Genomic DNA, 27,765 nt, shown 5'->3' on the forward strand with positions numbered 1-27,765 from the left:
CAGGACTATCATCACTTTAGTACCTTTTTCCTCAAGGATCCTTGAGATGGCTGGACTTCCTTTGCAAACTACTCCTCCCATAGTGTTGGCAGGGACACCTCAAACCCAATCGTCAGTGACGTCTCCTCCTGGCTCAGATTCGAAGCCAAAGAAGAAGATTTGCTGTGCTTGCCCTGACACTAAAAAGCTTAGAGATGATTGCATTGTTGAGCATGGAGAAACTGCTTGTGAAAAGTGGATTGAGGCTCATCGTAAGTGCCTTCGTGCTGAGGGTTTTAACGTATAAGGTCCTAGAACAGTTTAGTTGATAGAATGAGTTTGATTACAATGTATTCATTTAGTTGCTTATATTTTTTCAACCCTTGAAATTATTAACTCCTTTTCTTGTAATTTGATGCAAGTTATCGTTCTACATGTGTTAGAATGAGATTGCATCCATATTCAATACACAGGTCTAATAATCCCTACGCTTAATTCATATTTGGGAATACTCATGATCTTCAACTTAATAAGTTGTGGAACATTGTTGAACTATCTGTTGGTTGATATGAAACTCTCGTAAGCATACTATTGCAGATTTTTTCTACATCCCAAATTTTAGCTGGTCCAACTTTCGGTCATTTCCTATGCTTTTTTGGAACTTGAGGGATTATTATAGCAGGGTTTTAGTAGTTTTCTGCTGTTGTCTACAGGCTTCTTTCTCAACTTTCGGTTTTTATGTATTATTATATCCTGTGAATCTACATACTTTTGAGGATAAGAGATTGTGATTAACCTCTTAAATTCTTTTGTCATCATGAAGTTGCTCTATAATTTCTTTCTGGACGGAGTGGGTTAGGAACAATCGTTATCCACTTAGCACTCGCAGTGATGAAAAGTTGGTTATTACCATATTTTTTTTGAAACTCTAATTTGCAATTGAAAACCTCTAAAAGATTTCTTACTGGACTTTGCATGTGTGATGTTTAGGGTTTATAGACTTTAGGATTTCAGGTAGTGCCTTATTTAATTGTTCATCATAGTAGGTTACTAGTAGTATGGATCTTGTATTATTGTACACCATTTTAGTTGTCAAAACAAGTGTTGGAGACTGTAGAGTTTATACTAAATTAATAGCACTTCATTTGACCGCACAAGGCCAAAGTCTTGGCCATTACAGAGCTCTGAAGGAAACACAAACATGACACACACACACACACTCACAGGTAGTATGATGGAGGACACGAATTATTCAACACCATTACATTAGTTATTTGTAAATAGCTTGCGCATCATGTTTCCTTGTATTCTGCTTAATGCCCACAAGTGCAGTTAGTGCAAGTGCAGTTGGTGCCACACTTGCACTTGCCATCATTCTCGGCTACCAGAACCTCCATGAAAATGTCGTCAAAGCGGCTGCAAAGAACACAGAGATCACCCATTATGTTAGCCGATTAGGCAAGTTTAGTTATCCCATCTTTCAATATTGAAGATGAGAGATATTTCTTGATTGCAGATATTATACCTCTTCTCAGTCTCTACAATGTCGAGAGCATAGCTGCTTCCTTTCTTTCTGCAAAAAAAAACAGTAGAGCTTGATGAACTACTTCATGATATCAGATTCTCAACCTTATTGTGACTGAAGAAAGTAACATTAACTACTTGTATAGCTTATGCAGGAAAGACTTACGTGCACTGGCTCTGGTCAGCGCAGTCGCAGTTTCCGCAGGTGGAAGACATGGTTGATCTGAGATTAAGAGTAAGATGGAAAGGCTTCTGTGTTTACTGGTATGATCACTTGCTTGCTATATCTCCATAGCCTGCATATTGGCTCTATTTATAGGAGGAGATGTGCAATGCAATGGTTGTCTGGTTGAATTGGGGCCATACTTGTGGACCACCCAAGCACGTGTGAAGAAACACACTTTTCAATGGAATCTTGATAATGGTGGGGCTAGGACTGCTATCCTCCTCGCATGTCACCTCACTTCTTTTTGTGGAAATGTACTTTAAAGATATCTATATGTATATTTCTCTTGTGAAAACTTTTCAAGTTTGAATTGAAGTTGCAATAGCTCAGTTGACTATATGTGAGTTTACGGTGGATGATGCTAAAGTCGGGAATTTGAACTAGGTGGAAGTATTTCTCTGGGTTTTTTTGGTTCTGTGAGTTTGTTCACTTTCGGAGAGGGGTTAAAAGCCTTATTTCTTACGAATAGGCTTTATTCTAGTCTTATCTGTCGTCAATATGACTTTGGGTTAGGTGATTTCTCGATCACTCAAAAAAAATTATTGATGGGTTGGGTTGAGGATTGGTGCAAGTTTTGGGATTCTCTGTCTCCGAATCTTTAATCTCAATCGGTCTTTTTCTTGAAGTACAAAAATAGAATCACATTCCATAAAACATATATTGTATGGTTTCAAATTCACAATATTTACTAACTTTTTTCTTCTCAGTTTTTGATGATCAGTGATTGAATATATTCCATTCAAAACTTTCTTCAAGATTGAAACATTTATATATATTTTTACCAAAAAGGTATATAAATATTGTTGAAAAATGACGAACAAGTTGATAAAAATATTCGATGGTTTATTTCATTGTTATTATAACAAGATAATTGTATTTTTTTCTTAATTTCGTTTTAATCCCAGATTTGGAATGGTTTATCATGCACATCCTATGCTGTTAAAATGATGGGTCGAATTTTGAATTTTCTACCCAAAAATGGATGGACACCCAAAAAAATTTTCAAAATAATGTTTTGTGTAGGATTAGTCTAATATATATTATCGTTATTTTATTTATTTGATTGATTTTATCAAAAGCATATTTATCAGAAACATACAGAAATTCATATTGTACAATGAAGTGTTATTGTATAAATGAGAAATTTTACTTGATGTGATAAAAATATCAGCTGAAATTAAGAGGAAGATGCGTGAATTTACATTATTACCTCGATTCTCAACACCTCCTGAATGCATGAACCAGGTGGCGAATCAATTACTAAAAACAAGACACATGGGTCTCTATGAAATTTTAGGTTCTCTCACCTTAACTATAATCTATCTTTTCTTCCCTCCTAAACAGAAATATAGTAACATTTTGCTAAATCAGAGCTGCTGAAGCCGAGAGACAGGTTTCCTTAAAAAGTTTCTCTCTTTGTTTTTCTTTCTAATGGTTGTGTGTTTTTTTTTTTCTGGGTACTTTTTTGTTGATGGTGAAAGCATATAATTCGTTGCATGCATTGTAGTATTCTGTATTCTGCTTATTTGATTGATCGAAAGTTGGCCTGAATTTCTTGTTTGGATTGACATTAGGGTTTTGTTTACTTTATTTTGCTGCATTGCTAATGGGTTTATAATTACTTGAATTTAATAAGGGGAACTTGTTGCAGTTGAAATGTAAAATTCTGATGCTGTTTTGTTTTTTGGAAATCACTGTAAAATTTGATGCACTTTTTTGGGTTTTTGAATTCATTGAGAAATTGAAGAAACCCCAGTTGTTTCCAGCCTCCACCATGCTCTTAAGACTAGTTCTTGTAAGTTTGATTGTGTTGAGGGAAGTGAAGGGTGTTAAGATTATTTACTTTACCATCAACCCAATAAGTTAACTCAATAAGTTAACTGGTTAGTTTGGGGCGTTTCACACCTTTTATATATATTATTCTTACAAGGGGAATGTAGGTTTTGTTATAGTTAATTCTTCCGAGAAAGGTATAATAATCAGAAAAGCCTTTTTTTACTACCAAACTTGTGCAATGGTAAGGTATGTTGTTGCTTGCAGGCACTTAAAATTTCGACAGTAAGGGTGGGAGAGTTCTGAGGTGTAGTTTATTGATTATTATGGAGTGAATGATTTTGATGGACTTGAAAATTATGTGAAGTGGGCTTTAGGTTACTATTTTTCTCTTGTTCTGTAATGTTTTGCTGTCTCTCCAGAAGCAATTAACCGTTGCTTAATCTTTTGTTGAGCATGAGTATATGAGAGTTGTGTCAAGTAATTTTGCTAAGTATGACTTTGAAATACACTTGTGAGAAAGCTCATTGTTGTATTGTGATAACGAATCAACTACTGCCATGTCAAAGAACCTTGTAAGTCATTGTCTAGTAGACATAGTGTTAAGACCAAGCGTTACTTCATTAGAGTGAAGCAATCAAAGAGGGTGGAGTACATTCGGGATTTTTCTGGTCTTAAGAGCAGCGAGTGATATTTTTACCAAGCGACCAGCTTAGAGAAGCACAGACAGAGAATAATGTACTATTGCACTAACTGTTCATTGTTAAATGAAGGTTATTGTATTTTGAATGAATTAACTAGTTGTCGTCTGGTCACTTTGTCTTGGTTAGAGATTTTTCTACTCATTGGACATTATATGAATACATTTATGTGTATAAAAGCCCGTATCTCTCTGCTGGGTAGTAGAATGAATGATTCTACTGCAAAACCTTGCTTCCTTTACGGTAATTTTATTGCTCTGTTTCCCAATTCTCTGAATGAAGTTGCAAATTGCATCTCTGCTTATACGCTTAGTTCTTTTGATTGCTTATAACCACAGAAACTGATTATTCAGCCAGGCTGATTGTTCTTTTATTTGGTTGCTTCTTCTGATTGCTAATTCTGAGATGGCTCATACATTTTATAGGATTTTAGGTCTAGCAGAAGAATGCCATCAAACAAGGATTGTCAGTGGAGAGCGGAAGGCATCAAAATAGACATTGCAAGGCATGAGTCTCTAAGACAATATTCTTGGGTTCCAGAGACCCCCACAAAGCCCAGTCCTTTGAGGCCACAACAAGTCTATATTAGAAGGCAGTCAAGAAACTATCCTAGTGAGAGTTTTCTGTCAAGAGTTTTGCAGGGAAACTTTCATTTCAAGGTCTCCACGGTTCCCTCGTATGAAAAGAAAGGTTCGTTATCCAAACCTTGTAACAGACATGAAAGTGGAGAAGTTGAGTAATGCATTTGCGTGTGGAAGACTTGCTTAATTAAGCTCATGCAAAGCAATATAACACGAATATTTCAGTTTCAATTTTCAATTGACGGCTCTGTTGTTGTTTGAGAAATTTGGTACTGTATTAATACAAACAAATCCTTTTGTAAAATTTGGTTACAGTAGATGGAACTGAACGAGAGTTCTAATAGCTGAATCTCTACTGCTGTGATATTTGGTGTGGAAATAAATTCAATTCCAATGTTAACAATTCTTCCGATTTCCGTTGGCATTATCTTCCTTCCGCTTCTTACTAGTAACACTAGATTTAATGATGAAGGGAAACATATACTAAGATTGTAAATTTGACTGCAGATGATCAAAGAAATCAAGAAAAAGATGTTCAGGAGCCAACAATCTCTCATATGGTGAATGACAGTTGCCTGCTGCATCATGTTGAAAGGGCACAGAAGAACCATATGAACAAGCGTCAAAATGATGTGATGGACTTCAATGAAAGAGCACAGAAGAAGCCTAGAAAGAGGAAACATAGACCCAAAGTGGTTGTTGAAGGCACACCCATACAAATTCCAGAACCTAAGACACCAAAGCCTGTAACTCCCAAGCATGCTTCTTTGAAGAAAAACTTGTGTGAGGAAATAGAGAAAAGTAAGTGTGGAAGGAAAAGGAGTCGAAAACCTGAGTCAGATCAAAGGAAGAAAAGAAAATATGTTAGAAAAAGTAGCCAAAAAGCATCAGCCACTGCAGAAATGAGTGAGAGTGCTGAGAAGCCAAGTATGCAGGTTTTGGAAGTTGACATTGAAGATCACCTGGGTAATGAACAGGCTACAGTGGATACTCATCAAGTTAAAGCTTCACAGCTCAATGAAACTCAAGCCATCGAAAATCACCATGACATTAAAGGTCGCAAAGATTTACCTAGGATCGATGTCCAACGGCTTGAAGCTTGCAGCAATCATGAAATTGGGAAAACAAAATCATGTAAGGATTTGCATATGGGTCCTCAACATTGGCCGTTGAGATGCAAGGAGTTGAGATTATACCAGAACATGAAGTTGAAATATGGCCAATTTGCATTTTATTTGTTTATTATGAGGTGCATGTAATCAGTTACAACCATGGAACCTCGATCTGACAGAGCTTCTGTTATGTATTTGATGCAGGTACAAAGGTTGTCTTAAATGAAGAGGAGATGGATTCTTTTGGGACAGAGAACAATGACAATGTTAAGCAACTTACGTATTTAGATAGCCATGATGCAGTCAACCAAGACATAGAGAGCGATGGTGATGTACATGGCCGTCACTGCAAAGCTGGGACTCTCATTCTCTACCCAGGGTCAGTAGCTACCGCTAAAAACCATAACCAGCCAAAAGTGGATCTCGACAGCGAGACTTTGAGAACCTGGAAGCTACTTATAACAAAAGATAATAGTGCTTGTGAAGATAAAACAGATGAAGAAAAGAAGAATTGGTGGAAAGAAGAAAGGGAGGTTTTCTGCGGACGGGCATTGGCATTTACAAGCCAGATTTATGAAATCCTAGGTACATTCTCACTTAATTCCATTACAAGTAAGTAAGTAACTATGCGATGCACGCTTGACAATTTGCATGGGTGATTTATGGACCTCGATACTGTTTTCGGTGTCATTTCATGAGATAAAAAAAAATTGCCCTACCGCTTGTACAGGAAGTATGTCCTTTGGCCAGTATTATATTAACATTTGCATCTGAATACTTAGTATACAAAAAGAGATGACATTTGGGAAGGAAACAGATCTTGTTTCTAACAATTGTTCTATTCATATATTACATTAAAATCTGTACCCATTGTTTTATGTTTAAATTATAAAGAAGTGAGTCTAATGAGAAATGTGTGATTACTAGTAAATATACTAACACTAAATTTTATGAGCTTCACAGGGGATCGGCGCTTCAAACCATGGAAAGGTTCAGTTGTGGACTCAGTTGTTGGAGTTTTCCTTACCCAGAATGTGTTTGACCACAGATCGAGGTAATTAAGACATTTCCATGTGATGCTAAATACAAAATTTAATCTGAAATAACTTAGTTAGAAAACATTATGATTTCTATCCTTCTCAGCTCTGCCTATATGTCACTTGGTGCAAAGTTTCCTGTCCTGTCAGAAGTGGACCATGAGAAAGGCTACCAAAATTTTGGGACCACTGAGAGGCAATGTTCAATTGGAAGTACAATCACTTCAGCTGAACCAACATATGATTCAGAGGGCAACCGATATTTTGTCAGCGAACCTGATGAGACCAAATTAGACGTGAACGGGCATTTGGAGAACATAACAGTGTCTCTTTTCAAGACAGAAGGGAAAACTGATGAAAGCAAAGAACATTGTTGCGTAGCAGTCTTACAGAAGGAAGGTTCAAATCAAGCATCAATCTTGAACATGATTGACAGCTTGAAAGGTACATAAAAATCCCTTGCTTTACATGATTTTCATGACCGCTTTATAAGCTTCAAGTATTCTTCCCCTTTGGATTTCTCAGAGGTCTCAAAGATGCCAAAGTCAGAGCGTGTAGACCATGAAAGGATAACGTTCCTTGTTGATAGTATTAACAGTGCTATTACAAATGAAAAGGAATTGCCACCAAAAGATGAGCAGGAAATGATGGTGATAGGCAAATGCTGTTTGAACCCTGAGAACAGCTCACAAGCAGATGATGTGATGGGAAAGAATTGTCAGACCTATAACAGGGAAAAAGGAGGAAAAACAATAAATTTCCACTCTCAAAATATGCTGACTAAGGACCTAGCTTATGATGTGGCCAACACGAAGAAGCAAAGATGTGGAGCAAGAAAGGTGAAAACCAAGGGACAGAAATATTTTTCTGACATGGCATGTGGTAAAATCAAGACTTATTCAAGAAGGAACCAAAAAAAGGTTAAAAAGAAACACGCTGAACCATTCGACTGGGATAGTTTAAGGAGAATGTATGACACTGGAAGACCAAGAGGCAGTGATCAAGCAGATTCTGTTGACTGGGAGGCAGTAAGGTGTGCTGCACTCAGTGAGGTGGCAGAAGCCATTAAAAGCCGTGGCCAACAAACTGTTATTGCAAAACGAATTAAGGTTAGAAAGAATTTTTTTTCAAGGTAAAGCTAATTCTTATGTAAGAAACATTGTAGTGAATATTGCTCATGTTTTCAGGACTTCTTGGACCGAGTTGTTGCACTACATGGAAGCATTGACCTTGAATGGTTGCGAAATGTTCCACCTGATGATGCAAAGTAAGATCAAGAGTAGATTTGTAAACACATTCTATAAGAACTTCAAAGAAAGTCTCCACAAAATCTTAGACTATTCCTATCTCTAGATGTTTTAATATGCATAACACATGGTATACTAGTGTGACAGAATCCTGATGAGATATCTATATTACAGGAGATACCTGTTGGAAATATATGGATTGGGATTGAAAAGTGTAGAGTGTGTGAGGCTCTTGACACTTCACCATATTGCTTTCCCGGTATGATATGGTTGAATACATTAACCACTTATCTGCTCATGACATTTCTCAATTCCATCAAAGATCAATATGTTTCTTCTACTAGGTTGATACAAATATCGCTAGGATTGCTGTGCGGTTAGGATGGGTCCCGTTACAACCACTGCCAGAAGAACTGCTTATACATCTTCTAGAACAGTAAGCATTACTTATATCTCATTAGCAAAAGTCTCCACTTTTTTCGTCAAAAAGAAAACCTTATATGGGTTTTCAACAGGTACCCTGCAATGAATTCTGTGCAAAAGTACCTATGGCCACGCCTATGCAACCTTGACCATCAAACATTGTAAACTCGAAAGAATCCTGGAAATCATTTATCTTCAATAAACTGTTAAGAAGATGGTAGTATTTTACCACATCACAAAAAATATTTTAGCTGAACAATATTTTCGTGTAAATACAGGTATGAACTTCATTATCAAATGATCACCTTTGGAAAGGTGTGTTTAACAAACTCATTTAGATATGCTACTAGAGCTTTCGCTAAAATCTCTTGTCTTCTTCATTTATGCTCTGCTACACACAAAATCTTTAATGATTGCCCTGTTCTTCTCTATCTGGCAGGTATTTTGCACTAAGAAAAAACCAAATTGCAATTCTTGCCCAATGAGAGGAGAGTGTAAACACTTTGCCAGTGCATTTGCAAGGTTTGCATAATGTTGCTGCACAATTTTATTTAATGTACAGTTATTGATGTTATTGATAAGTGGATGGCCAAAACTAAGAACGTTAACATATATATTGTAGTTCAATGAGAAAACTCAGAGATACAATAGGATGTTTATATTTGAGGATGAAAGTATTATTGCAAGTTCGAAGAGAACAATTTTTTCTTGCATAACTGGACAAGAAATCTCGATGTGGGATTACCATATGTTACCATTATTTGGACTTCCATCAAAAAGCTTCAAATTCTAAATGTTCATGATTTTTTTTTTCCTTTTTTTCCCTACTTTTTTTTTCTGTACATGAACACCTGAATTCCATGTATGCTAATTACATTTAACTTGGAAGTGCAGCGCAAGGCTTGCCCTACCAGAGCCATCAGACAAAAGGATAGAGACTTCAACAATGGTTGTAGCTGTTCAAAACCCTGCTATTATTGTCAAGCCGGCGCCGATATCCCTTCTAGAAGCTGTGCACATTCCAAAATTTGAACACCAATGTTATAATTGTTCACCTATCGTGCAAGAGCCATTAGAACCAAGATGTGATGAATCACCTGCAACAGCAGAATCTGTTTGTGCAAAATCAATGGAATGCGATATTGAAGATTTCTTCAAGGATGACTATAACGAAATTCCTTCTATCAAACTCAACTTTGAAGAGCCTGTGACAAATTTAAGATATTCCATCGATGAACACCAGACAATTGTTCGAGACAGTGATACATCAACAGCTTTAGTTGCTCTAAGTCCAGAAGTAGCTTCCATTCCTGTGCGCAAACTAAAGAATGTCAGTCGCTTAAGAACAGAGCATCAAGTGTAAGTGGAGAATGCCTTCTTCTTATGAGTATGAACATATCATTGTTGGAAAACTTGGTGAAATTTCATTTAGTATTATGAAAATCCAAGATATATGCACTAGAATTTTTATCACACTAACATATTACTAGAATCAATACAATGTGACAGACTGACAGAAAATTGATGAGGGTATACAAACTACTCAGTATACAAAATTAGCAAAAATTACTACATTCTTCTACATTGTAAGTGACAATGAATCAGTTTGCAAAGTTTTGGGAGAAAATATGTAAAAATTGGAGTACGAGACTCGTTATTATAATATGTTACATTGAAAAATTGATAAACAACTCTTGCGCACAAGACTCTCGCAGTTGGCAGGGTGCGGCATGTTGCTTGTGGTAGGGTTGCAGGGGTGCAACCTATGTCATCTTGCATGTCCAGGACTCTGCCCACTGCGGAAGCCTTGCGACATGTGGTGTTTACCTTTTTATATTGCAAAATTTATTGCTGTATGATATCAGCAGATGTAGGCCTACATTGTGTACTAACTATGTCTTATTCTCATGAAGCTACCAACTTCCAGATGAGCACCCTCTTCTAGAAGGGGTAAGTTGGCTGACAACTTGATATACAATGACTTGTGATAGCATATGTCCATGTGTACTGATATCTTACGGTACTCATTCAGCTAGAGAGGAGAGATCCCGAGGATCCAAGCCCATATCTTCTTGCTATCTGGAGACCAGGTACATTATAATCGAAACCAGTATTTCGTAAGTGAGGTTATCTTAACCCTTAGTAATGCAGCATGCACAACACGTGATATTTGAACTTCCTAAAGAAAAGATTGTGTGACTTATGTCTAGCATCTTAATTGAAAGACCCACATTGTTATACCTTACATTCTCATCTGAGCATTTTAAATGGGACATTTGACTTAAGGAAAATCTGTAAGATTGCTAATTACTTTATTTTTTCGATATTATATTCACTTTCAGGTGAAACAGCAGATTCAGTTGAACCACCACAGAAAAGATGCAGGAAAAAGTCAGGGTTTTGCAATGATCATACATGTTTTTCTTGTTGCTGTAGACGAGAACAAAACTCTAATACCATTCGTGGAACAATTTTGGTGGGCAAATAAATGATTGAGTTATTCTCTTGTCCTTCTGAGCTAAAACTATATATATACATTAGATTGTTAAAATTGACTCGTCTACCTATGCATTGACAGATACCTTGTCGTACAGAAATGAGAGCAAGTTTCCCACTTAATGGAACATACTTTCAAGTTAATGAGGTGAATTACTCTAATCAATTGGTTTACTTTCATATTAACATGCTCAATCTTTAGAACCTGTAGCATTTAGTTTTATGTCTAGGCTGTGACAGCCATCCATATACAGGTATTTGCTGACCATGAAACAAGTCTAAACCCGATCACTATTCCAAGGAAATGGATTTGGAACTTAGAAAAGCGGACTGTGTACTTCGGAACCTCAATATCATCAGTGACCAGAGGTAAATTCAGTTTTACAGATTTATTATGGAGTCATGCAAATTTTAAATAATTGGCTCATGAGACACTGCATGTAAAACAGGCTTATCATCATCAGAAATTCAGTACAGCTTTTGGAAAGGTATGAGAATCATATTAAAAATGCTGGTCAAATTAGTTGTTAGTTGATCATGAATCAATTGCTTTATAATTACAGCAATACGTTTTAAAAGTTCACGAATCTGCCCATATTGAATGAAAAAGAGCATACGTCCTCAAAGCACATAATCATCACATTACAGCTAATAATCTAAATAGTGGAGAACCTAAGGCACCAAGGTTGTTGATACCTTTAAGATAATGCTACTACATTTCACTTACATTTATTTACGATCATATCAGCTGTGTTTCTTTTAACTTGGAATTATTTCTCTTTACACTCTTAAGGGCTGATGGTAGGATAGTTGCACTGTTTAAAAATATTTTATATTGTATTTAAGCTGTTAGGGTTGTCATTTATTTATGAAAGTTTGGACATGACAGTTACCTTTTAAAGTTTCTCGTATAGTTATATTTAACGTTGGTTAAGATAGTATTTTCCAGTGTTCCGCTTTGATGTTTCCTACTGTTTTTGAGTTTTTGTAACCTTCTATATTCTCTTGTTGTTCTGTACTTTGTATCCTTCTATCTTGTCCAGTTTCCCTCTTAATCTTTCAAGATAAATATTTTCATCACCCATCTTCCTAATTGCTTGCTAAAAAGTAAAAGCCAAAGTTTATTCTCAATGCATTATCATCCATCCCTGACAAAATTCCTCACTCGACGTGCTACATCCCCTTGCCAAGTTTTTTTGACATTGTAAGTGTTTTCTAGATTCGTTCGAGTCTTAAAATGAACTACCTCATTAATCATTTCCAATCAGATATTTTGCAAGATCAGCCTCCAATCACCATGATGATTAATGCTGATTTTTGAAATTTGAAGCCTTGTCATATCAGTACCTGCCAAGGGGACCTTGTTTATCATAGCACGGATGTCTTTGAGTAAGATGCTAGCAGCGAGAATCAAGGAAGGAATTTTTTGGAGGGCTTTGAGATTGCATCATGGATAATTGGCTTTTGTCAATGGATGTGATATGTGTACTAATTTTCATGAGAGCATTAGCTCCTCTTTAGCATTTTCTCGTGGATTGCACCTTCTTGGTGCATCCCTTCAATAAAATCTCTATCACTAAAAAAAAGCAAAGTAGACGTATTGCTTTTCTCTCCTCCCTATTCCTAGGGTGATTGCAACTAGATTGAAGAACATCTAAAACCAATTTTTTCAGGGTGATTTCCAAGAGGGAAAGGAAGTACCACCGGATTCTTTACCCTATTAGTGTTGCTTGAAAGATGGCTTCGGAGATTTCAAAGGATGTTTAATATGTAATCATACTTGGGAAACTGGAAGCTCGCCCTCATCTGCTTTCCTTCATATGGGATGGAGGTCCGCGAATAGGTGCTATCTTTTGCAAGGAAAAGGAGGAAAAACCCGCCATTTGCTTCTGTACGGAGAGTGGTACAAAAGCTTATGCTGACGGAAACTAGGAAGTTGACTATTTTAATAGTTATACATTATTCTAACACTTCACTTGTGAGCTAGGGTTTAGTACCTCTCTAGTAAGGGTTGGATCACTAATATGCCAAGAGGCTCTCATGTCATTGGGCTTTGGAATGAAGGTTTGGTCTGACTGGTTTGCTCTCACCTGCCAGAAATGGGGATTCTATTAGCTTCTGGGAGAATCGATGGATAGCCAACTTTTCCTTAAAATTGTTCTTCCCTGATATTTACATCTTGGCAACCAACAAGGAAGCAACCCTCAGGGAGTCGATCATCTTATACTCTTATCTGACTCTGGTTATAGTTGGGGAAGTAGAGGCGATGATAAACTTATGGGACTTGATTTACAACTTTAGAGCTAATAGCAGACAAAATGTACTGGCAACTTACTAAAGAAGAATTTGCAGCGGGTTCGTGTGGCTATTCTTTGGTGCTTAAGTTAACAAGAGAACCTTGGACAATATAGTATGTTCTGTTTTTGTTCTAATTTAAAGCTTTGGCGCTCGCTCTTGTAACAATCTTCTTCTTGAGGCTCTATGTATTGCCTCCTTGTAACTTCGGTGCACCTGCTTGGTGCCTTACGAATAAAATTCTTTTCCAAGACAGGTACAACACTTGAAACTTTTTTATTTTTTTTTGTTTACGGTAATTGTCATGACCTGAGGTTGAGGTTGAGTCTCCGATACCATATGAAACACCTTTCACCAAAAGTATTAAGTTGCTAGAATAGGTAAAAATCTTCCGACGGGAAATTCGTCTCAATTAGAAGAGAGCATTTGAAGGTATTGAAACTGGACAGGGAAAAGACCATTGACAGTACTTTTGTGCATGAGTAATGTCATCTACATTTTAGATGACAATACTCTATTGGATCTGTTTCTAGTATAATGTTGTAAATACATTTTTTTTTTTACTTTCTCAATAAAATAAAGGAAATATGAAAAAGGCCTTTAAAATGTGCAATTAGTTTGTTCTTTATTGTTAAAAGGCAAAGGGAATGAGATTCAAACTCTGGTTATCGGGAGAATATACACTATTTTTGTCGCTACACCATCAACTCAAGCGTAGGATTTGCATCTTGAAGCTCAAAACATAGAATAATCCTTAATATAAGAGACTTGGTATGTACTAAGATGACACTAATGAAGTGTAAAACTATTAATTAGTTTGTGTTTTGCTGTTTTGCAGGATTTATATGTATAAGAGCAATTGAACGGCAAACAAGGGCTCCTAGACCTCTTACAAAGAGATTTCATCTTTCACCTCCAAACTTGGGGGAAAAAAGGAAGAAGAAAAGGGACAACTGAAAGATGATATATATATATATATATATATATATTCCCATGTTGTATATATACGTGGAAAACTGGTTTTTGACTCTTATGGGAAAAATACATATAAGTTAACATGTAAAGAATGGTTTTTGAATATTATGGAAAAAAATGCAAGTTAATTATATTTTCTTTAGGCCATGCATAATCCTCAAAGTAGTTTAAATTTAATGAAATTTAGCATGTTAGTGTTATAGGAATGCTTAATAGTTAACAAGGAACTCAACTAGTTTGTTAATCTCTCAGGCCAAATTGTATGAAATCGGGGGATTTTGAATTCGATTTTCATTGAAAGCAATATCTTTGTGGTCACACGTTGGATTTTGGTTTAATTTATATTGTTGTCAGGTTTATGTGCGCGGGTTTGACTACTTGAAGTTAGGCCCATATCGGATATTCGAAGGACAGTTACCAAAAAAAATTTTATCAATTAAGGGGTGATAAGTCTATATTAATGAGTTTTCTATATTTTTATAGATTATAATTTAACTATTTCTGGTTAGAAATTTTTTTTTTTTTTTAAATTACAAAATGCATTATAATGGTTAATAAATTTATTTCTAAATATGAAATATTTAAAAATAATTATATCACTACGATGTCGTATTCGCCATACAAACCTCTCTCTACTTATAGAGGGGTGTATTAATAAATTCGGAGTGTTGTGGATTGCAGTCTGTGAAGTTGATCACTTTCACTAGGCGCGAAGCCGTAAAAGACCCGAATTCGCTTCTTCTTCTTTTTGAGTGGGAGGCTTAGAGCCACCGTCTCTGCTCGTCGAGCCTCTCTGCGCAGTTCCCGCAGAGCCGATCGATGACGCATGCCACGCCTCTTACGCAGAATTCCAGGTCTCTTATGGTCGCTTTTTGGATTATGATTTTCTTGTCTTATTTCTCTCATCGTTTACTTTTTTTGCTGTCCAAACAGGAAGCGAAGTACGGTCATTGAGCCGGAATTAATTGAGATTCCGCCTCCGGTTTTTCGGACCCCGAAACGGCCTCGGCGGAAACAGAAACAGAAACAGGTCTTGTGATTGGTATCGATTGATTAGTGACATTCATGAGTTTTTACTGATTTGTGTGTCTTGGATTTTGGACTCATGAAAAGTACGTGCTTTTTAGTTGGAGGGGTTTTGCATGATTTATTGCAGTTTAAATAAATATCTAGCTATATGATTGTTTGAGTGTTTGGCTTGGAAATGCTCTAATCAATTTCTGTGCTTTAAGTACTCTGATAAGTTTTTTGTTCACTTAATTTTGATGCTAATGGTTTTTGAGTTACTTTTATTTCCCAAAGGGAATCTGTGGTAATTGAATTGTGGAGATTTGGTTGAGCTGTCCTCTCAGGATTTTAAGTTCTCATTATTGCATTTTGTAGAAGTTTTGAATATCATCTAATTAATTATTGTTGTTGTTAGTATTATTATTCATGACGACTAAATTGCTGTACCATTTTTGTTTCATGATTCTCTTTCTTACTCATTCTGTAGGGAAGTGGTACCTTCCAAAATAGTAAGAGTAGAATGCTAAGTTTTGAGGAACCAGATTTCCATTTTTTTCCCTCCTACCAAACACTTTTTTCCAACCATTCAACTTTTCCTTTCGTTTACTTTCCAATGTGACCCATCACGGCATCACCAAAATGTTATTCATGCACACACATGTACAAACCTATCTACATATGTACAAATGTAGTATGTACGGAAAATGTTGTGTTTGGATTATCTACATCATGATTGTCATCATTTTCATCATGAGGGCCTTCATTCAAATATCTGGGGTCCAATACATGAATCCTTTGAAAAAATTATTTTGTGTCCATAATGTAGATTCTTTTTTGTTGAATTCTATCTAAGCTATTTTTTCTATTTTATGACTAGTGATTGGATTTTGGTTGTTAAGATATACTTTTGGAAAAAAAAATCCCATGAACTCTGAGATTTACGTTCTTTTGTTTTTCTTTATTCTCAGGGAAAGAAAATGGAGTTTGAAATTTCCTCAAAGAACACTTGGAAAAAAATGAAATTCCTAAAAAATATTTCCCAATTGTCCTGCAAATAAAAACAGCAAAACTGATATTCTTTTTTGCATTAGTTTAACCACGCTATCTGCTCTAGAAAGGGACCCTACTCTGGAAATTGTAGAAAGTTAAAGGTATTCTTTCATTATAGTAAATAAAGCATCTATGTCTATAAACATTATGTGATAAGAGATACTGTTCTATGATCTGGATGCTTGACATTTATGTGCTGTGAATTGATGTCATAAAGTTTGATGGCATTGCATTTCTCACTCGCTAAATGACTGGAGGATTTGTTTATTGCCTCTGCCACAGTTATTAAATTTTAAGTCTTAATGTACTCATAGATTCCTCAATTTTGTTCCCCTTCTGAGTTCCTTACTATTATTGCCATTGTAGTTGATGTTTTTTTTGCTGTTTTCATTTTTATTACACTTATTACTACTTAAATTTGGCTAAATGTCTCAACCTCTATTTCTTTCCACCATTTTTTAAAATATGAAAATGTATATTTTCATCCAATAGATATTCTTAATGTTAACATTTATTTCATTCTATTTTTAATGTAGATTATTTTGCATGAAATAATTGATGTTGATGGCGATGACAATCATGACGTAATTTTTGTTGAAGATAATGCCAGCGGGAAAAATAAAGGGAAAGTCATAAAAAATTACACTGATACTTCTGGCAATGATCAAATAAAGGTAATTTATTCTGTCTTGCTAATTCTGTATTCTTTTAGGTATTTCTGATGCATAACATCTTTTTTACTGTAAATCCGCTTTTGCTTCTTATTCTCTTATCTGTATTGTACTTCAAACCTGCACAAAATTTAGTTTTTTTTCTTATCTTACTATGTTCTTTTTTTTTCCAGAAAGATGCCAATATCTTTCTTTGTCCTCCTGAAGTGGAAGTGCGCAAATCTGTCAATGGGGTTGGTAAAAGTTCCATCCAAGGCTTGGATAACGAAATCATCCTAGATGGTGTTAGTTCTAATTTGTTAGTTGATAAATTATTTGATGATGGTTATAATAGTTTTTTATCTAGTAATTTTGCTGACTTTAATGAGTATGCAATCTTGCAAACCCATTTTGATTGTGTGAATGTTCCTCCTGGAATGGAGGCGTCCGATCCTTGGTTCTCTGCTTATGAAAAAAAGAAAAGTGCTAGTGGAACCAATTTATTTAATCCCCTTCAAGGGATGGAGCCATCTCTCGCTTCTTTCTCATTGAAACCTGCCGAGCTCAACATGAAGCCTACTCGAGTCAATAGTTCAAGTTTGTTGACCCCAATGGATGCGCCAAGTCACCCTTCTAATGTGGATTTCTTTGCACCTGCGTTGCATCCACAAATCAGTCTAAGGCAGGCGAAATTAACTGCTTCCAGGCAGAGCACTCTGAATCTCCCTCTTGAAGTTGAGCCAGAAACTTCCCTTTCACTCTCGTTGCCATGTGGAAAGAAATCAGGTACCTCCAGTAGTTCAAGCATTTCTAGTTCTGTAAATACATTGGACACTGTGGTGCTCCCTGCTGGAGTTAAACCCTGGTTTCGAGAAATATGATCCTACCAGTGTAAAGGATCATGCAACTCCAAGTAGTCTATATTTTTCCAATTTTCCTGCTCAAACTTATGCATCAAACCTAAAACCATCCATGCCCTTGTGGCTGGGGTCTTCAATCCCAAAATGAATTCTTATAGTAATCATACTTGTATTCCAACTTTTATTGATCCTTTTGATGCTGCAAATATCCCTCCTGGAAGGTGGTGTGGCTAGAAGCCATGGTGGTGTTGAGGGAAATGATATTCTGAGAAAATTCGAGCATTTTAAGAGGTTCGATACTGTTGAAGATTATTCTGACCATCACTATAAATCTGAAGGTTCTTCTGTGAAGCAGGTAGCTATTGTTGGTGGAAACATGTCTTGATTTTTTTGAAAACGTTAGTTCGTATGGATTTTATTTTCATTTATCTACTTTCCATCAGCCTCCTAAGGAATGGGCGAAGAGGATACAAGAAGATTGGAGAATCCTGGAGAAGGATTTGACCGGTGAGTTGTATGCATTTTACAGTGAATAGATTCCACACATGACTACTGGGTCATCCTTCTCTCACACAACACCCCCTGCCCTCGGGGGAGTATGTTGATACCTATAAACTCAATAAGCTATTAAAGTTGACAGTTAGTTTGAGCATCTAATACCCCAAGAAATTTGGGCGTCACGTATTATTTTCTAGTGACCAATGGACGACGTTACATATGTAATCAGGCAGAAATTGTAGTTTTGTTTTCCAATTTCAGCAAGTTATTATTTTCCAAAAGGAGGTTTCAACCTACAATAAATAATATTGCGAGGATGTAGAGTTGTAAAACTCTGAAGTTTTGAAATAACATGTTTTCTGATCACCAAACTATGCATACTTGCTTTCATAAGTGCCATGCATTGCATTATATAAGTACTCACTCTTTGTTTGTCCTTTCTTTTTCCTGATTTCCCACTTCAACAGATATGATATTTGTTAGGGTTTATGAAACACGAATGGATCTTATGAGGGCTGTAATCATAGGAGCACAGGGTACTCCCTACCATGATGGTCTTTTCTTCTTTGATGTTTTCTTCCCAAGTGGCTATCCTAAAGTACCACCGGTATGTGTTTGGACTTTTTGGGTGCGTTGGATTATTTTTGCATCTACTGTTTTCTTTTATTCTCATAACTTTGGAACTATGTTTGTTAGCATGTCTACTACCACTCTGGTGGCCTTCGTCTCAACCCAAATTTATATCAGTGTGGGAAAGTATGCCTCAGTCTTCTTAATACATGGTCTGGAAACAAAAATGAGAAGTGGATCCCTAAGAAGTCAACCATGTTACAAGTATTGTTCTCAATACAGGCGCTAATATTAAATCAAAAGCCGTTCTTTAATGAGCCGGGATATGCACACATGAGTGGATCAGAAAATGGCGAGTTGAAGTCGCAACAGTACAATGAAGATACATTCATCTTGTCGCTGAGGACAATGACTTACATAATGAGGCGGCCACCTAAGGTAAATTAATTTTCGTTGTCTTTAAGATATCCTTTATTTAATCTTCTTTTTCTCACTTTTTTATATTTTTCCTCGATTTTAACGTGGGATAATATGTATTATGGTTCATATTCAGTCATCTAGTAATGAAAGACTGGAAACTAAGTAGTGGCAAGGTCTAGTTTTTTCTTGAACAAGATAGCTTCTGAGAAAGGGAATGAATCTTTGGGACCAGCTATAAACTTAAAGGTCTTAGGTTCAAGTCTTAACTGGTGAATAATGATATTGTACTAAAATTTTACCTGTATTTTTTGGTGGACTGCTAGTTGGGTTTATTCTTAAGGGGTTGGTTCAATGTAGCCCACATTCTAAAAGAAAAATTAGGTAAATTCTTTGGTAAAAATCATGATATAATCAAGAGAACACTGTGTAGAACAAAAAACAGTATCAGTTTTCTTAATGGGTAAAACAATTTATCAGATACATATAGCTCAAAGGCTCTTAACATACCAGATATCATTATGCATGTGTTCTTCTTTTACATTTTATTATATAACATGTAATACAGAGTTAGTATAGAGCGTGTTTTTGTCTCCCATGTAACAGATTAAGATGTGTATTGAAAGGGATTTATGTATCATTACCATCATCTTTACCTGTATTGTTCAGTTCTACCTAAAACCATGTTATGAAACCATAGAGCGCATGGAGTTTTTGTAATTATGGTTTAGTTCTTCAATTGATTCATCGGTGAACTTGTGTTTCATCACTTTTTTACTTGTTAATGGAAGGATTTGGTTCATAAAGTATAATATCTTCAATGATATAGCATCTAGGGTTGCTTTTATTAGCAGGTGCTCATATAATTAATTAATTATTAGACGGCCCTCTGGCTTCGCCAGCAAAGCGTGCCCTTATTGACTAGGAGAAACGTATTGTGATTGCTTGCTTATCAGTTTTCTTATCCAATTTATCATGTACACAAGTTTTGGAGTCTGCCATCTGAGCTACTGTTTTCTGCTGCAGCATTTTGAGGATTTTGTTCGGGGCCACTTCTACAAACGTGCTCACGACATTCTGGTTGCTTGTGAGGCATACATGGATGGCGCTCAAGTTGGATGTCTGGTGAAAGGTGGAGTTCAAGATATTGAGGAGGGTGATAAAAGCTGCTCGCAGATGTTCAAGGAGTCTCTTCCTAGCTATGTCAATATGCTTCTGGGAGATTTCGAGAAAATCGGAGTCAAGAACTTGGAGAAGTTCCAAAAGCTAGGAGCAAAAGAAAGAAAGAAGAATAGCAGTAGTTCTAAGCCAGTATGCCTGGGGCCGTAGCACGAGCGATTTTTTTCGCCTTTAGGTCCTAATTTTTGAGATTGAACGATCTTTTACATCCATATGCCTGCAACATAGTTTCTAATCCTCAATCCCTCAATGAAAAGCAGAGTCGTTTTAACCGCTGTAGAGAAGTTTTTAACTCTTGGTGTGGTTTCTCCCATATGTTGAAGTGATATATATAATTGTCTGATTTACTGATTAAGGACATTCAAATTATCCATATGTGAAATGAGTAGAAATCTTTTAAATCAAGTTTGACAAATCAAAGACTCATTTTGCTGTCCAATAAAATCACTGAAAGTGGTATATTATTGCTATATTACACAATTAATATTAATTGGTATAAAAAGAGGAATGTGGACTATTATTGGTATTAACAAAATAAATAATTTTATTTAAAATCAATTATCAATCTAATTAAGTACAAACTTACTTAAAATAAAAATTAAATATAATTTTACCCTTCCCATATTTATACCGAATGTGTTTTATTATGCTATATCATGCTCTGATGATCCGAACCTCAAAAATATTTTATCTCTCAAAATAACACGATAGTTACCTCCAATGAGAGACACTGTCAATAGTTTTTTGGAACCGAAAAAATTGGTCAAACATTTCACTTTTATTTATTTTTATCCTCATTAAATATTGTACAACAAAGAAAATCTAAAAAAATAATTTTATTTACTGATACACGGTGTCAAACCTCTATATATAGCGACAAACCCCCTCTCTCTCCTATCTAATATATCTGCAAACGTATGTATTAAGAAAAGTCCTCTGTATCCGAAGCTGATCACTGTCAATAGGAGCGAAGCCGGGAAAACCTGCGCAGCTTTCTCTAAACACAATTTCACATTTGTGCGGCCACGCCTCTTCCGCAGAATTCCATGTCTCTTCCAGTATCTTTTTGAATTTGGTATTTTTCTCGTCGTATTGCTCTCATCATCTTTTTGACTTTCTCACTGTCCAAACAGGAAGCGATCGGTCATGGAGCCGGAAATAATTGAGATTCCGCCTCCAGTTTCTCGGACTCCGAAACAGCCTAAGACGAAAGAGGTCTCGTTTAATTGCTTCACTGACAGATTGCATGTCATTCATTTTGATTGATTCGAGTCTCTTTGGTTTTGAATTCGTGTAAAGTTTGCGACTTTTTTTTTTGGCTGAAAGTGATTTTATACTATTTATTGCGATTTAATCAATTTCTAGCTACATGATCGTTTGAGTGTTTGGCTTGAGTAGTGTTCTTTGAGACTTCTAATCATGTTGTTTGTTTGTTTGTTTTTACTGCTAATGGTTTTTGAGTTACTTGAACAAGATTTTGGTTGCTTGGTATTCTTGGGAATTTAAGTTCTTATTGTAGAATTGTTGGAATTTTTTTTGGAAATTATTATTATTTTTATTAATGATGGTTTAATTTCTGTATGATTGATGTTTGTAAATTGGATTATTCAATGGAAATGGTAAGTTAGGGTAGTGTAATAGTAGTGACTTAATACCAAGTGAATTATTATATAGTATTCTTTATAAGGCTAGTCATTTTAGTTTCTACTAGATACATCAGAGTTGCATATTTCTCACAGTAAAATAGAATTGAGCCAAATTTCATTCTTAGGTGGGTTGGATGAGACGTGTTTCCATTTGTGCAATGCTTTTGGTCATAGAATCATACAATGAGAATGCATACTTGACCAACGAAGGCCTCATAGGAGGTAAGAGTAGAGAATGGAAAAGCCAGATATCCCTAAGTTAGCAACAAGTTGCACTTTTGGGTTTCCGGAAAGCTTTGAAGTTGATCTCCAACATCAAATTTATAATTATAGACAATTGGGTTTGCTTCATTGTCAATACTTCCCTTTAAAAGGAGGAGCTGCTACACTAATCACAGTACCATGATGAATTTTTTATTCATAGGACGATTTTTTAATCATGCTAGAGAAATGCTAATTGAGTTAAGGATGAGGCGGCTAAATTGCGTGTCTTTTCGTGGCATGAGATTAGGAGCAGGAAGCAATTTCCAGAGCCTGGGTGAAGCTAGTGTGTGTTTGTGGTTTATGGTTTAGCACATAGGGTTTGGTTTCAGGAGTAATGCTCAGAAGCTTTAATGATATTGAAGTAATTTATTTTTATGAGAGCTTGGGTGAAGCTATTGGGTGTTTATGCTTTAGATTTAGTACATACATTCATTTTCAGGAGTAATGCTCAAAAAGTAATGATATTCAAATGGTTAAAGGGGATGAATGGATGATTCTTGTGAAGGAGTTGGGCAGTTCATATTTTAGTCACTAAAGCATAATCAAAAGATAAGTTGATGTCAACAGCAACATGCTTGGGTAGGGATAATTTTTTTTTATTGTTACACCCAAACTTACTAGATTTTAAGTTTTTTTATACTTTTAGATTCCTCTTTTTTTGTTCGCCTTGGTTCTTTCCATTATTGCCATTGTAATTGATGTTATTTTTGTTGTTGTTCGCATTCTTACTATTCTGGTTACTTTTTAAATTCGGCTAGATGTCTCAACCTCTATTTCACTCTCCTCATTTTTTAAAATATGAAAATGTCTCTATTCATCCAGTGATCCAGATACTTGTAACTTTAAGAACGATTTTATTCTTTTTTCAATGTAGATTATTTTTCATGACGTAATTGATGTTGAAAGAGATGAAGATGTTGATATCATTTTCATTGAAGATGATGCCGACAGGAAAAGTAAAGGAAAAGTCATGAAAAATGATACTGGGGCTTCTGCTAATGATCAAAATAAGGTAATTTAATTCTGTTGTACTTGCTACTTTCTGTGTTATTTTAATCCTCCCTGATGCATAACATTTTGTTACTGTAAATCTGCCTTTTCTTCTTATTCTCTTATCTGAATTATACCTTGAACCTGCATAGTCTTTTATTATTTCTTACCTATCTTATATTCCATTTTCCAGAAAAATGCCAATTTCGTTCCCTGTCCTGATGTGGAAGCAGTTGAATTGGTCAATCAGGTTAATAAAAGTACCATCCAAGGCTTGGATGAAGCAATCAACCTAGATGATCTTAGTTCTAATTTATCAGTTGATAAATTATTTGAGGATGATTATCTTAGTCTTTTGTCGGATGATTTTATGGATATTGACGAGTATGCAAGTTTGCAAGGTTATTTTGATTTTATGGATGTTCCTCCTGGAGTGGAGGCATCTGTTCCTTGGTTCTCTGCATATGAGAAAAACAACAGAGCTAGTGGAACTAATTTATATAATCCTTTTAAAGGGATTGAGCCATCTCACTCTTCTTACTCATTCAAGCCTGCCCAACTAAATATGGAGACTCCAGTCAATATGTCAAGTTTGTCAACCCCAATAGATTCTGTGAGCCACCCTTCCGGAGTGGATTTCTTTTCACCTATGTTGCAACCCCAGACCAACCAAAGAAAGGGAAAACTAACTTCTTCCAGACATAGTGGGAGTTCTCTGAAACTCCCTCTTGACATTGATTCAGGTGCTTCTAGTAGTTCAACCATTTCCACTTCTGTTAACACAATGAACAGAGTGATGCATCCTGCTGGAAATAAGCCTTATTTGGGAACACATGCTTTTGCTAGTGTAAAGCATCATGGAGTTCCCAGTAGTCTATATTATCCCAATTTTCCTGCAAATCCAACACAAACTTATGCTTCAATCTATCCTCCCACTCTTGATCCATCCATGACCATGTGGCCGGGGGGTTTCAAACCCCAAATGAATTCGTTTAGTAGTTATACAAGTATTCCAAGTTTTAATGATCCCTTTGATGCTGCAAACATCCCTCCTGAAGAAGGTGTAGACAAAAATCATAGTGTTCTTGATGGAAATGATATTCTAGGAAAATTCGAGCATTTTAAGCGATTTGATACTGTTGAAGATTATTCTGATCATCATTATAATGCAGAAGGTTCTTCTGTGAAGCAGGTAGCTATTGTTTGTAGTAATATGTCCTCCTCGATATTTTTTGAAAATTTTATTCTTATGGATTTTGTTTTCATTTATCCTCTTTCCACCAGCCACCTAAGAATTGGGCAAAGAGAATACAAGAAGAATGGAGAATCCTGGAAAAGGATTTGCCTGGTGAGTTATATCAGTGTATAAATTTCGCACATGATCTTAAAGTCATCATTTTTTTGCCACACCTTCCCAAGTTAGTTTGAGGATCTAATACCCAATGAAATTTGGCACCAAGTATTATTTTCCAGTGTACAATAGATAAAGACATGATCAGGCAGATATTATAGGTTTCTTCTTTTCCAGTTTGGGTAACCAATTACTACTAAAAATAGATCACTAGTGAAAATAAAATTTCTGTTATGATATTGAGTTTTTAAACTCTTAAGTTATAGAATATATATTTTCCAAGCACTGAACTGTAAGTCATTGCTTCCATAAGTTCAATTGATTGCATTATATGATTACTCACTCTTTGTTTGTCAATGTTTTCCCCCTTTTTTCCACTTCAACAGATATGATATTTGTTAGGGTTTACGAGACACGAATGGATATCATGAGGGCTGTAATCATAGGAGCACAGGGTACTCCCTACCATGATGGCCTTTTTTTCTTTGATATTTTCTTCCCTAGTGGCTATCCTAGAGTACCGCCGGTATGTGTTTGGGTATTGTGGGTGTGTGGGATTATGTTTTCATCTTTTGTTTTCTTTATTCTCATAACTTTGGAACTATGTGTTAGCGTGTCTACTACCACTCTGGTGGCCTTCGTCTCAACCCAAATTTATATAATTCCGGGAAAGTATGTCTCAGTCTTCTTAACACATGGGCTGGAGGTGAAAATGAGAAGTGGATCCCTAACGTGTCAACAATACTACAAGTGCTCGTCTCAATACAGGCACTAATATTGAATCAGAAGCCCTTTTTCAATGAGCCTGGATGGGCCCCTTTGAGTGGTTCAGAAAATGGCGAGATGAGGTCTCAACAATACAATGAAGATACATTCATCTTATCGCTGAGGACAATGATTTACACAATGAGGAGGCCACCCAAGGTGAATTTCTCGAGTTCTTTGTCATCGTTATTTTTTTTTTGTTTAGTTCTTCCAATGTTGTATCAACGAACTTGTTTTTCTCCCCTTTGTTACTTGTAATGCATTCTACCAAGTACTGTACTGTATTCTTTGCGCTTTCTTTCCTATACTTGCAAATGGTAATAGTTAACTCTTAGTGAGTATTTGTGGGAATTCCTCTTCAATATCACAGATTTAATGCATTACAAGTACAAGCACAAATGTTATGTGGAAGACTGATGGGAAACCAAGAAATTATCTTGTTTAAAAAGCTTGTAATTTAAGTTTTTCTTTACACCAATTTTTTTCTTGCTAAAAAGTGACAAGTAAATTACATGGATGCCTAGAAGGATGCAGTTTGTCAGGCTTTCCCTTGTTTGAAGTGTTTTACTACCCATAGTCCTTCCTAAGCTGGCCCTTAATGTTCTGATTAGAGTTTTACTGTATATGTTCTGGTATTCTAGCAGCATAATAGGTTTACAGAACTACAATTGCTTTTCTTTTGAGAGAAGAGGGATGAAAGGATATGGTGTTTTTTCAGACTTTAGGGCATACCATCATTATCATCATCAATGCCTTTGGCCCAAACAGTTTTGGGTCAGGGTTTTGCAGCTTATCACTGATCATAACAAAACCATGAATTGAATGGGCTTATTTTATTAGTGGAAGATAATTCATAAAGTAATAGTATCTTCAATGATTTAGGATCAAGAATTGCTTTACTCATATAATAATTATACTTCCCTCTGGTTTTGCCACCAAAGCATGCCCTTATTTACGAGGGAAATGTGTTGTGATAGCTTATCGATTTTCTTATCCGATTTATTTGTACCCGGTTACATATTTTTGGATACCATCATATGAGGTAGTTCTTTTCTGTTGCAGCATTTTGAGGATTTTGTCCGGGGCCACTTCTACAAGTGTGCTCACGATATTCTAGTTGCATGTAAAGCATACATGGATGGTGCTCAAGTTGGATGTCTGGTTAAAGGTGGAGTTCAAGATGTTGATGAGGGAGATAAAAGCTGCTCAGATAAGTTCAAGGGCTCTCTCCCTGGCTTTATAGAGATGCTCGTGGGCGAGTTCAAGAAAACTGGAGCCAAGAACTTGGATAAGTTCCAAACCCCAGCAGAAAAAGAAAGAAGGAAGAGTTGAGTGAGTACTATCTCCGACTGTCGAATGATTTTTTCCCCCCAAGTTAGGTCCCAGTTTTGAGACTTAAAGCCTTCTACTAGAGGCTTGCAACTTAGTTTTTTTAATCCCGATTTAAAAGCTTATAGAGTTTAAATGTCAATAATACATTTCTGCTTTAGTAAATAATTTTGGGTTTTGGATACTGTAAATGGGTGTGTATGCAGATAGGTTAGAGTTATAACGAACGTGATTTTGAGCGTAACAAGATCTTTTAACACTATCCGATTCCAACAAAGATAATGCTTGAGACCCTCAAAATATGACTCTCATTTCACTATTAAGTGTGTCATACATATGTGTTTATCATGAATATAGATTGGGGGTAAAACGAGGTCATTTTTTTGGGTCTATAGCATTATTCTTCAATTAGTGAACATGGATGATTGGGGAGTTGCTGAGTTTGGACTGGTTTAACGCAGGATATTGATGCCAGTACTTGACAGCATGTCATTTCACACATCTCACTAGTTTTGTTGCCTTTTCTAAGGAAAATTATCGTCTCAAGGAAGCCCAGAAGGCCTGGTTTCACAAAGTAAGATGAGTCATTGTTGGAGTGAGTTGTTCGAAGTGATTGTGGCCACCAAAGCAAAGTGGGATTAATTTTTTAAATAATGTCATTATGGTAAAAAAACTCAAAAAATACACCCCTTTTTTTAATCAGTGAAGACCCTAAACCTTTTTAAATTTTATGACACACAAAATGGATAAAATGGGGTGACAAAACTTTATTATGTTAGAATGATCTAATTTGTCTAATTCAGATTAAATCAAGTTTGT

At 35.9% G+C, this 27,765-nt stretch overlaps 4 protein-coding genes across 8 annotated transcripts; 3 read left to right on the forward strand and 1 right to left on the reverse strand.

Annotated features, from left to right (window-relative positions):
- Positions 1-1,098: 1,098 nt before the first annotated feature.
- LOC119989577 (metallothionein-like protein type 3) lies at positions 1,099-1,827 on the reverse strand. The gene is made up of 3 exons (XM_038835191.1): positions 1,670-1,827; positions 1,505-1,552; positions 1,099-1,395 (listed from the first exon to the last, which is right to left on the reverse strand). Exons 1-3 carry the CDS (start codon positions 1,717-1,719, stop codon positions 1,293-1,295), a joined length of 201 nt encoding a protein of 66 aa, XP_038691119.1. The 5' UTR covers positions 1,720-1,827; the 3' UTR covers positions 1,099-1,292.
- Positions 1,828-2,838: 1,011 nt separating this feature from the next.
- LOC119988601 (protein ROS1A-like) lies at positions 2,839-14,357 on the forward strand. Of its 5 annotated transcripts, none has more exons than XM_038833694.1 (21): positions 2,839-3,122; positions 4,629-4,893; positions 5,292-5,918; positions 6,101-6,481; positions 6,860-6,950; positions 7,040-7,377; positions 7,459-8,042; positions 8,121-8,200; positions 8,355-8,439; positions 8,525-8,616; positions 8,696-8,764; positions 8,882-8,918; positions 9,043-9,125; positions 9,498-9,962; positions 10,517-10,553; positions 10,636-10,693; positions 10,946-11,079; positions 11,182-11,247; positions 11,354-11,468; positions 11,549-11,587; positions 12,474-13,343. In XM_038833694.1, the coding sequence occupies exons 2-21, from the start codon at positions 4,650-4,652 to the stop codon at positions 12,554-12,556; spliced, it is 3,708 nt and encodes a 1,235-aa protein (XP_038689622.1). In that variant the 5' UTR covers positions 2,839-3,122; positions 4,629-4,649; the 3' UTR covers positions 12,557-13,343. The 5 variants fall into 5 exon arrangements, with proteins under 5 accessions (XP_038689622.1, XP_038689620.1, XP_038689624.1 ...); XM_038833692.1 differs by lacking the exon at positions 12,474-13,343 and adding an exon at positions 14,233-14,357 and having other exon boundaries at positions 2,840-3,122; XM_038833696.1 differs by lacking the exon at positions 12,474-13,343 and adding an exon at positions 11,989-12,011 and having other exon boundaries at positions 2,840-3,122.
- Positions 14,358-15,042: 685 nt separating this feature from the next.
- LOC119990058 (probable ubiquitin-conjugating enzyme E2 26) lies at positions 15,043-20,976 on the forward strand. Its single transcript, XM_038835876.1, has 9 exons — positions 15,043-15,223; positions 15,303-15,399; positions 16,964-17,101; positions 17,272-17,863; positions 18,159-18,292; positions 18,381-18,444; positions 18,903-19,042; positions 19,132-19,443; positions 20,449-20,976. The coding sequence occupies exons 1-9, from the start codon at positions 15,189-15,191 to the stop codon at positions 20,749-20,751; spliced, it is 1,815 nt and encodes a 604-aa protein (XP_038691804.1). The 5' UTR covers positions 15,043-15,188; the 3' UTR covers positions 20,752-20,976.
- A 517-nt stretch (positions 20,977-21,493) lies between these two features.
- LOC119989587 (probable ubiquitin-conjugating enzyme E2 26) lies at positions 21,494-27,208 on the forward strand. The gene is made up of 8 exons (XM_038835206.1): positions 21,494-21,649; positions 21,735-21,816; positions 23,386-23,523; positions 23,695-24,693; positions 24,786-24,849; positions 25,239-25,378; positions 25,465-25,776; positions 26,680-27,208. Coding segments are annotated over exons 1-8 (2,007 nt in total). The 5' UTR covers positions 21,494-21,647; the 3' UTR covers positions 26,950-27,208.
- Positions 27,209-27,765: the final 557 nt, after the last annotated feature.

This window comes from Tripterygium wilfordii, chromosome 21, assembly GCF_013401445.1.
Source record: "Tripterygium wilfordii isolate XIE 37 chromosome 21, ASM1340144v1, whole genome shotgun sequence".
In the NCBI taxonomy this organism is placed as follows: Eukaryota; Viridiplantae; Streptophyta; class Magnoliopsida; order Celastrales; family Celastraceae; genus Tripterygium; species Tripterygium wilfordii.

Bases quoted from the DNA above. Each gene is read 5' to 3' on its own strand.
- LOC119989577 (XM_038835191.1), bottom strand. From the start codon at position 1,719: ATGTCTTCCACCTGCGGAAACTGCGACTGCGCTGACCAGAGCCAGTGC. The intron at 1,553-1,669 runs GTAAGTCTTTCC...TTTTTTTTGCAG, and splicing joins GCTGACCAGAGCCAGTGCAC to AAAGAAAGGAAGCAGCTATG. The intron at 1,396-1,504 runs GTATAATATCTG...TGTTCTTTGCAG, and splicing joins ATTGTAGAGACTGAGAAGAG to CCGCTTTGACGACATTTTCA.
- LOC119988601 (XM_038833692.1), top strand. From the start codon at position 4,650: ATGCCATCAAACAAGGATTGTCAGTGGAGAGCGGAAGGCATCAAAATA. The intron at 6,951-7,039 runs GTAATTAAGACA...TATCCTTCTCAG, and splicing joins GTGTTTGACCACAGATCGAG to CTCTGCCTATATGTCACTTG. The intron at 8,919-9,042 runs GTGTGTTTAACA...TCTATCTGGCAG, and splicing joins AAATGATCACCTTTGGAAAG to GTATTTTGCACTAAGAAAAA.
- LOC119990058 (XM_038835876.1), top strand. From the start codon at position 15,189: ATGACGCATGCCACGCCTCTTACGCAGAATTCCAG. The intron at 17,864-18,158 runs GTACCTCCAGTA...CCCTCCTGGAAG, and splicing joins GCCATGTGGAAAGAAATCAG to GTGGTGTGGCTAGAAGCCAT. The intron at 18,445-18,902 runs GTGAGTTGTATG...CCACTTCAACAG, and splicing joins CCTGGAGAAGGATTTGACCG to ATATGATATTTGTTAGGGTT.
- LOC119989587 (XM_038835206.1), top strand. The intron at 24,850-25,238 runs GTGAGTTATATC...CCACTTCAACAG, and splicing joins CCTGGAAAAGGATTTGCCTG to ATATGATATTTGTTAGGGTT. The intron at 25,777-26,679 runs GTGAATTTCTCG...TTTCTGTTGCAG, and splicing joins CAATGAGGAGGCCACCCAAG to CATTTTGAGGATTTTGTCCG.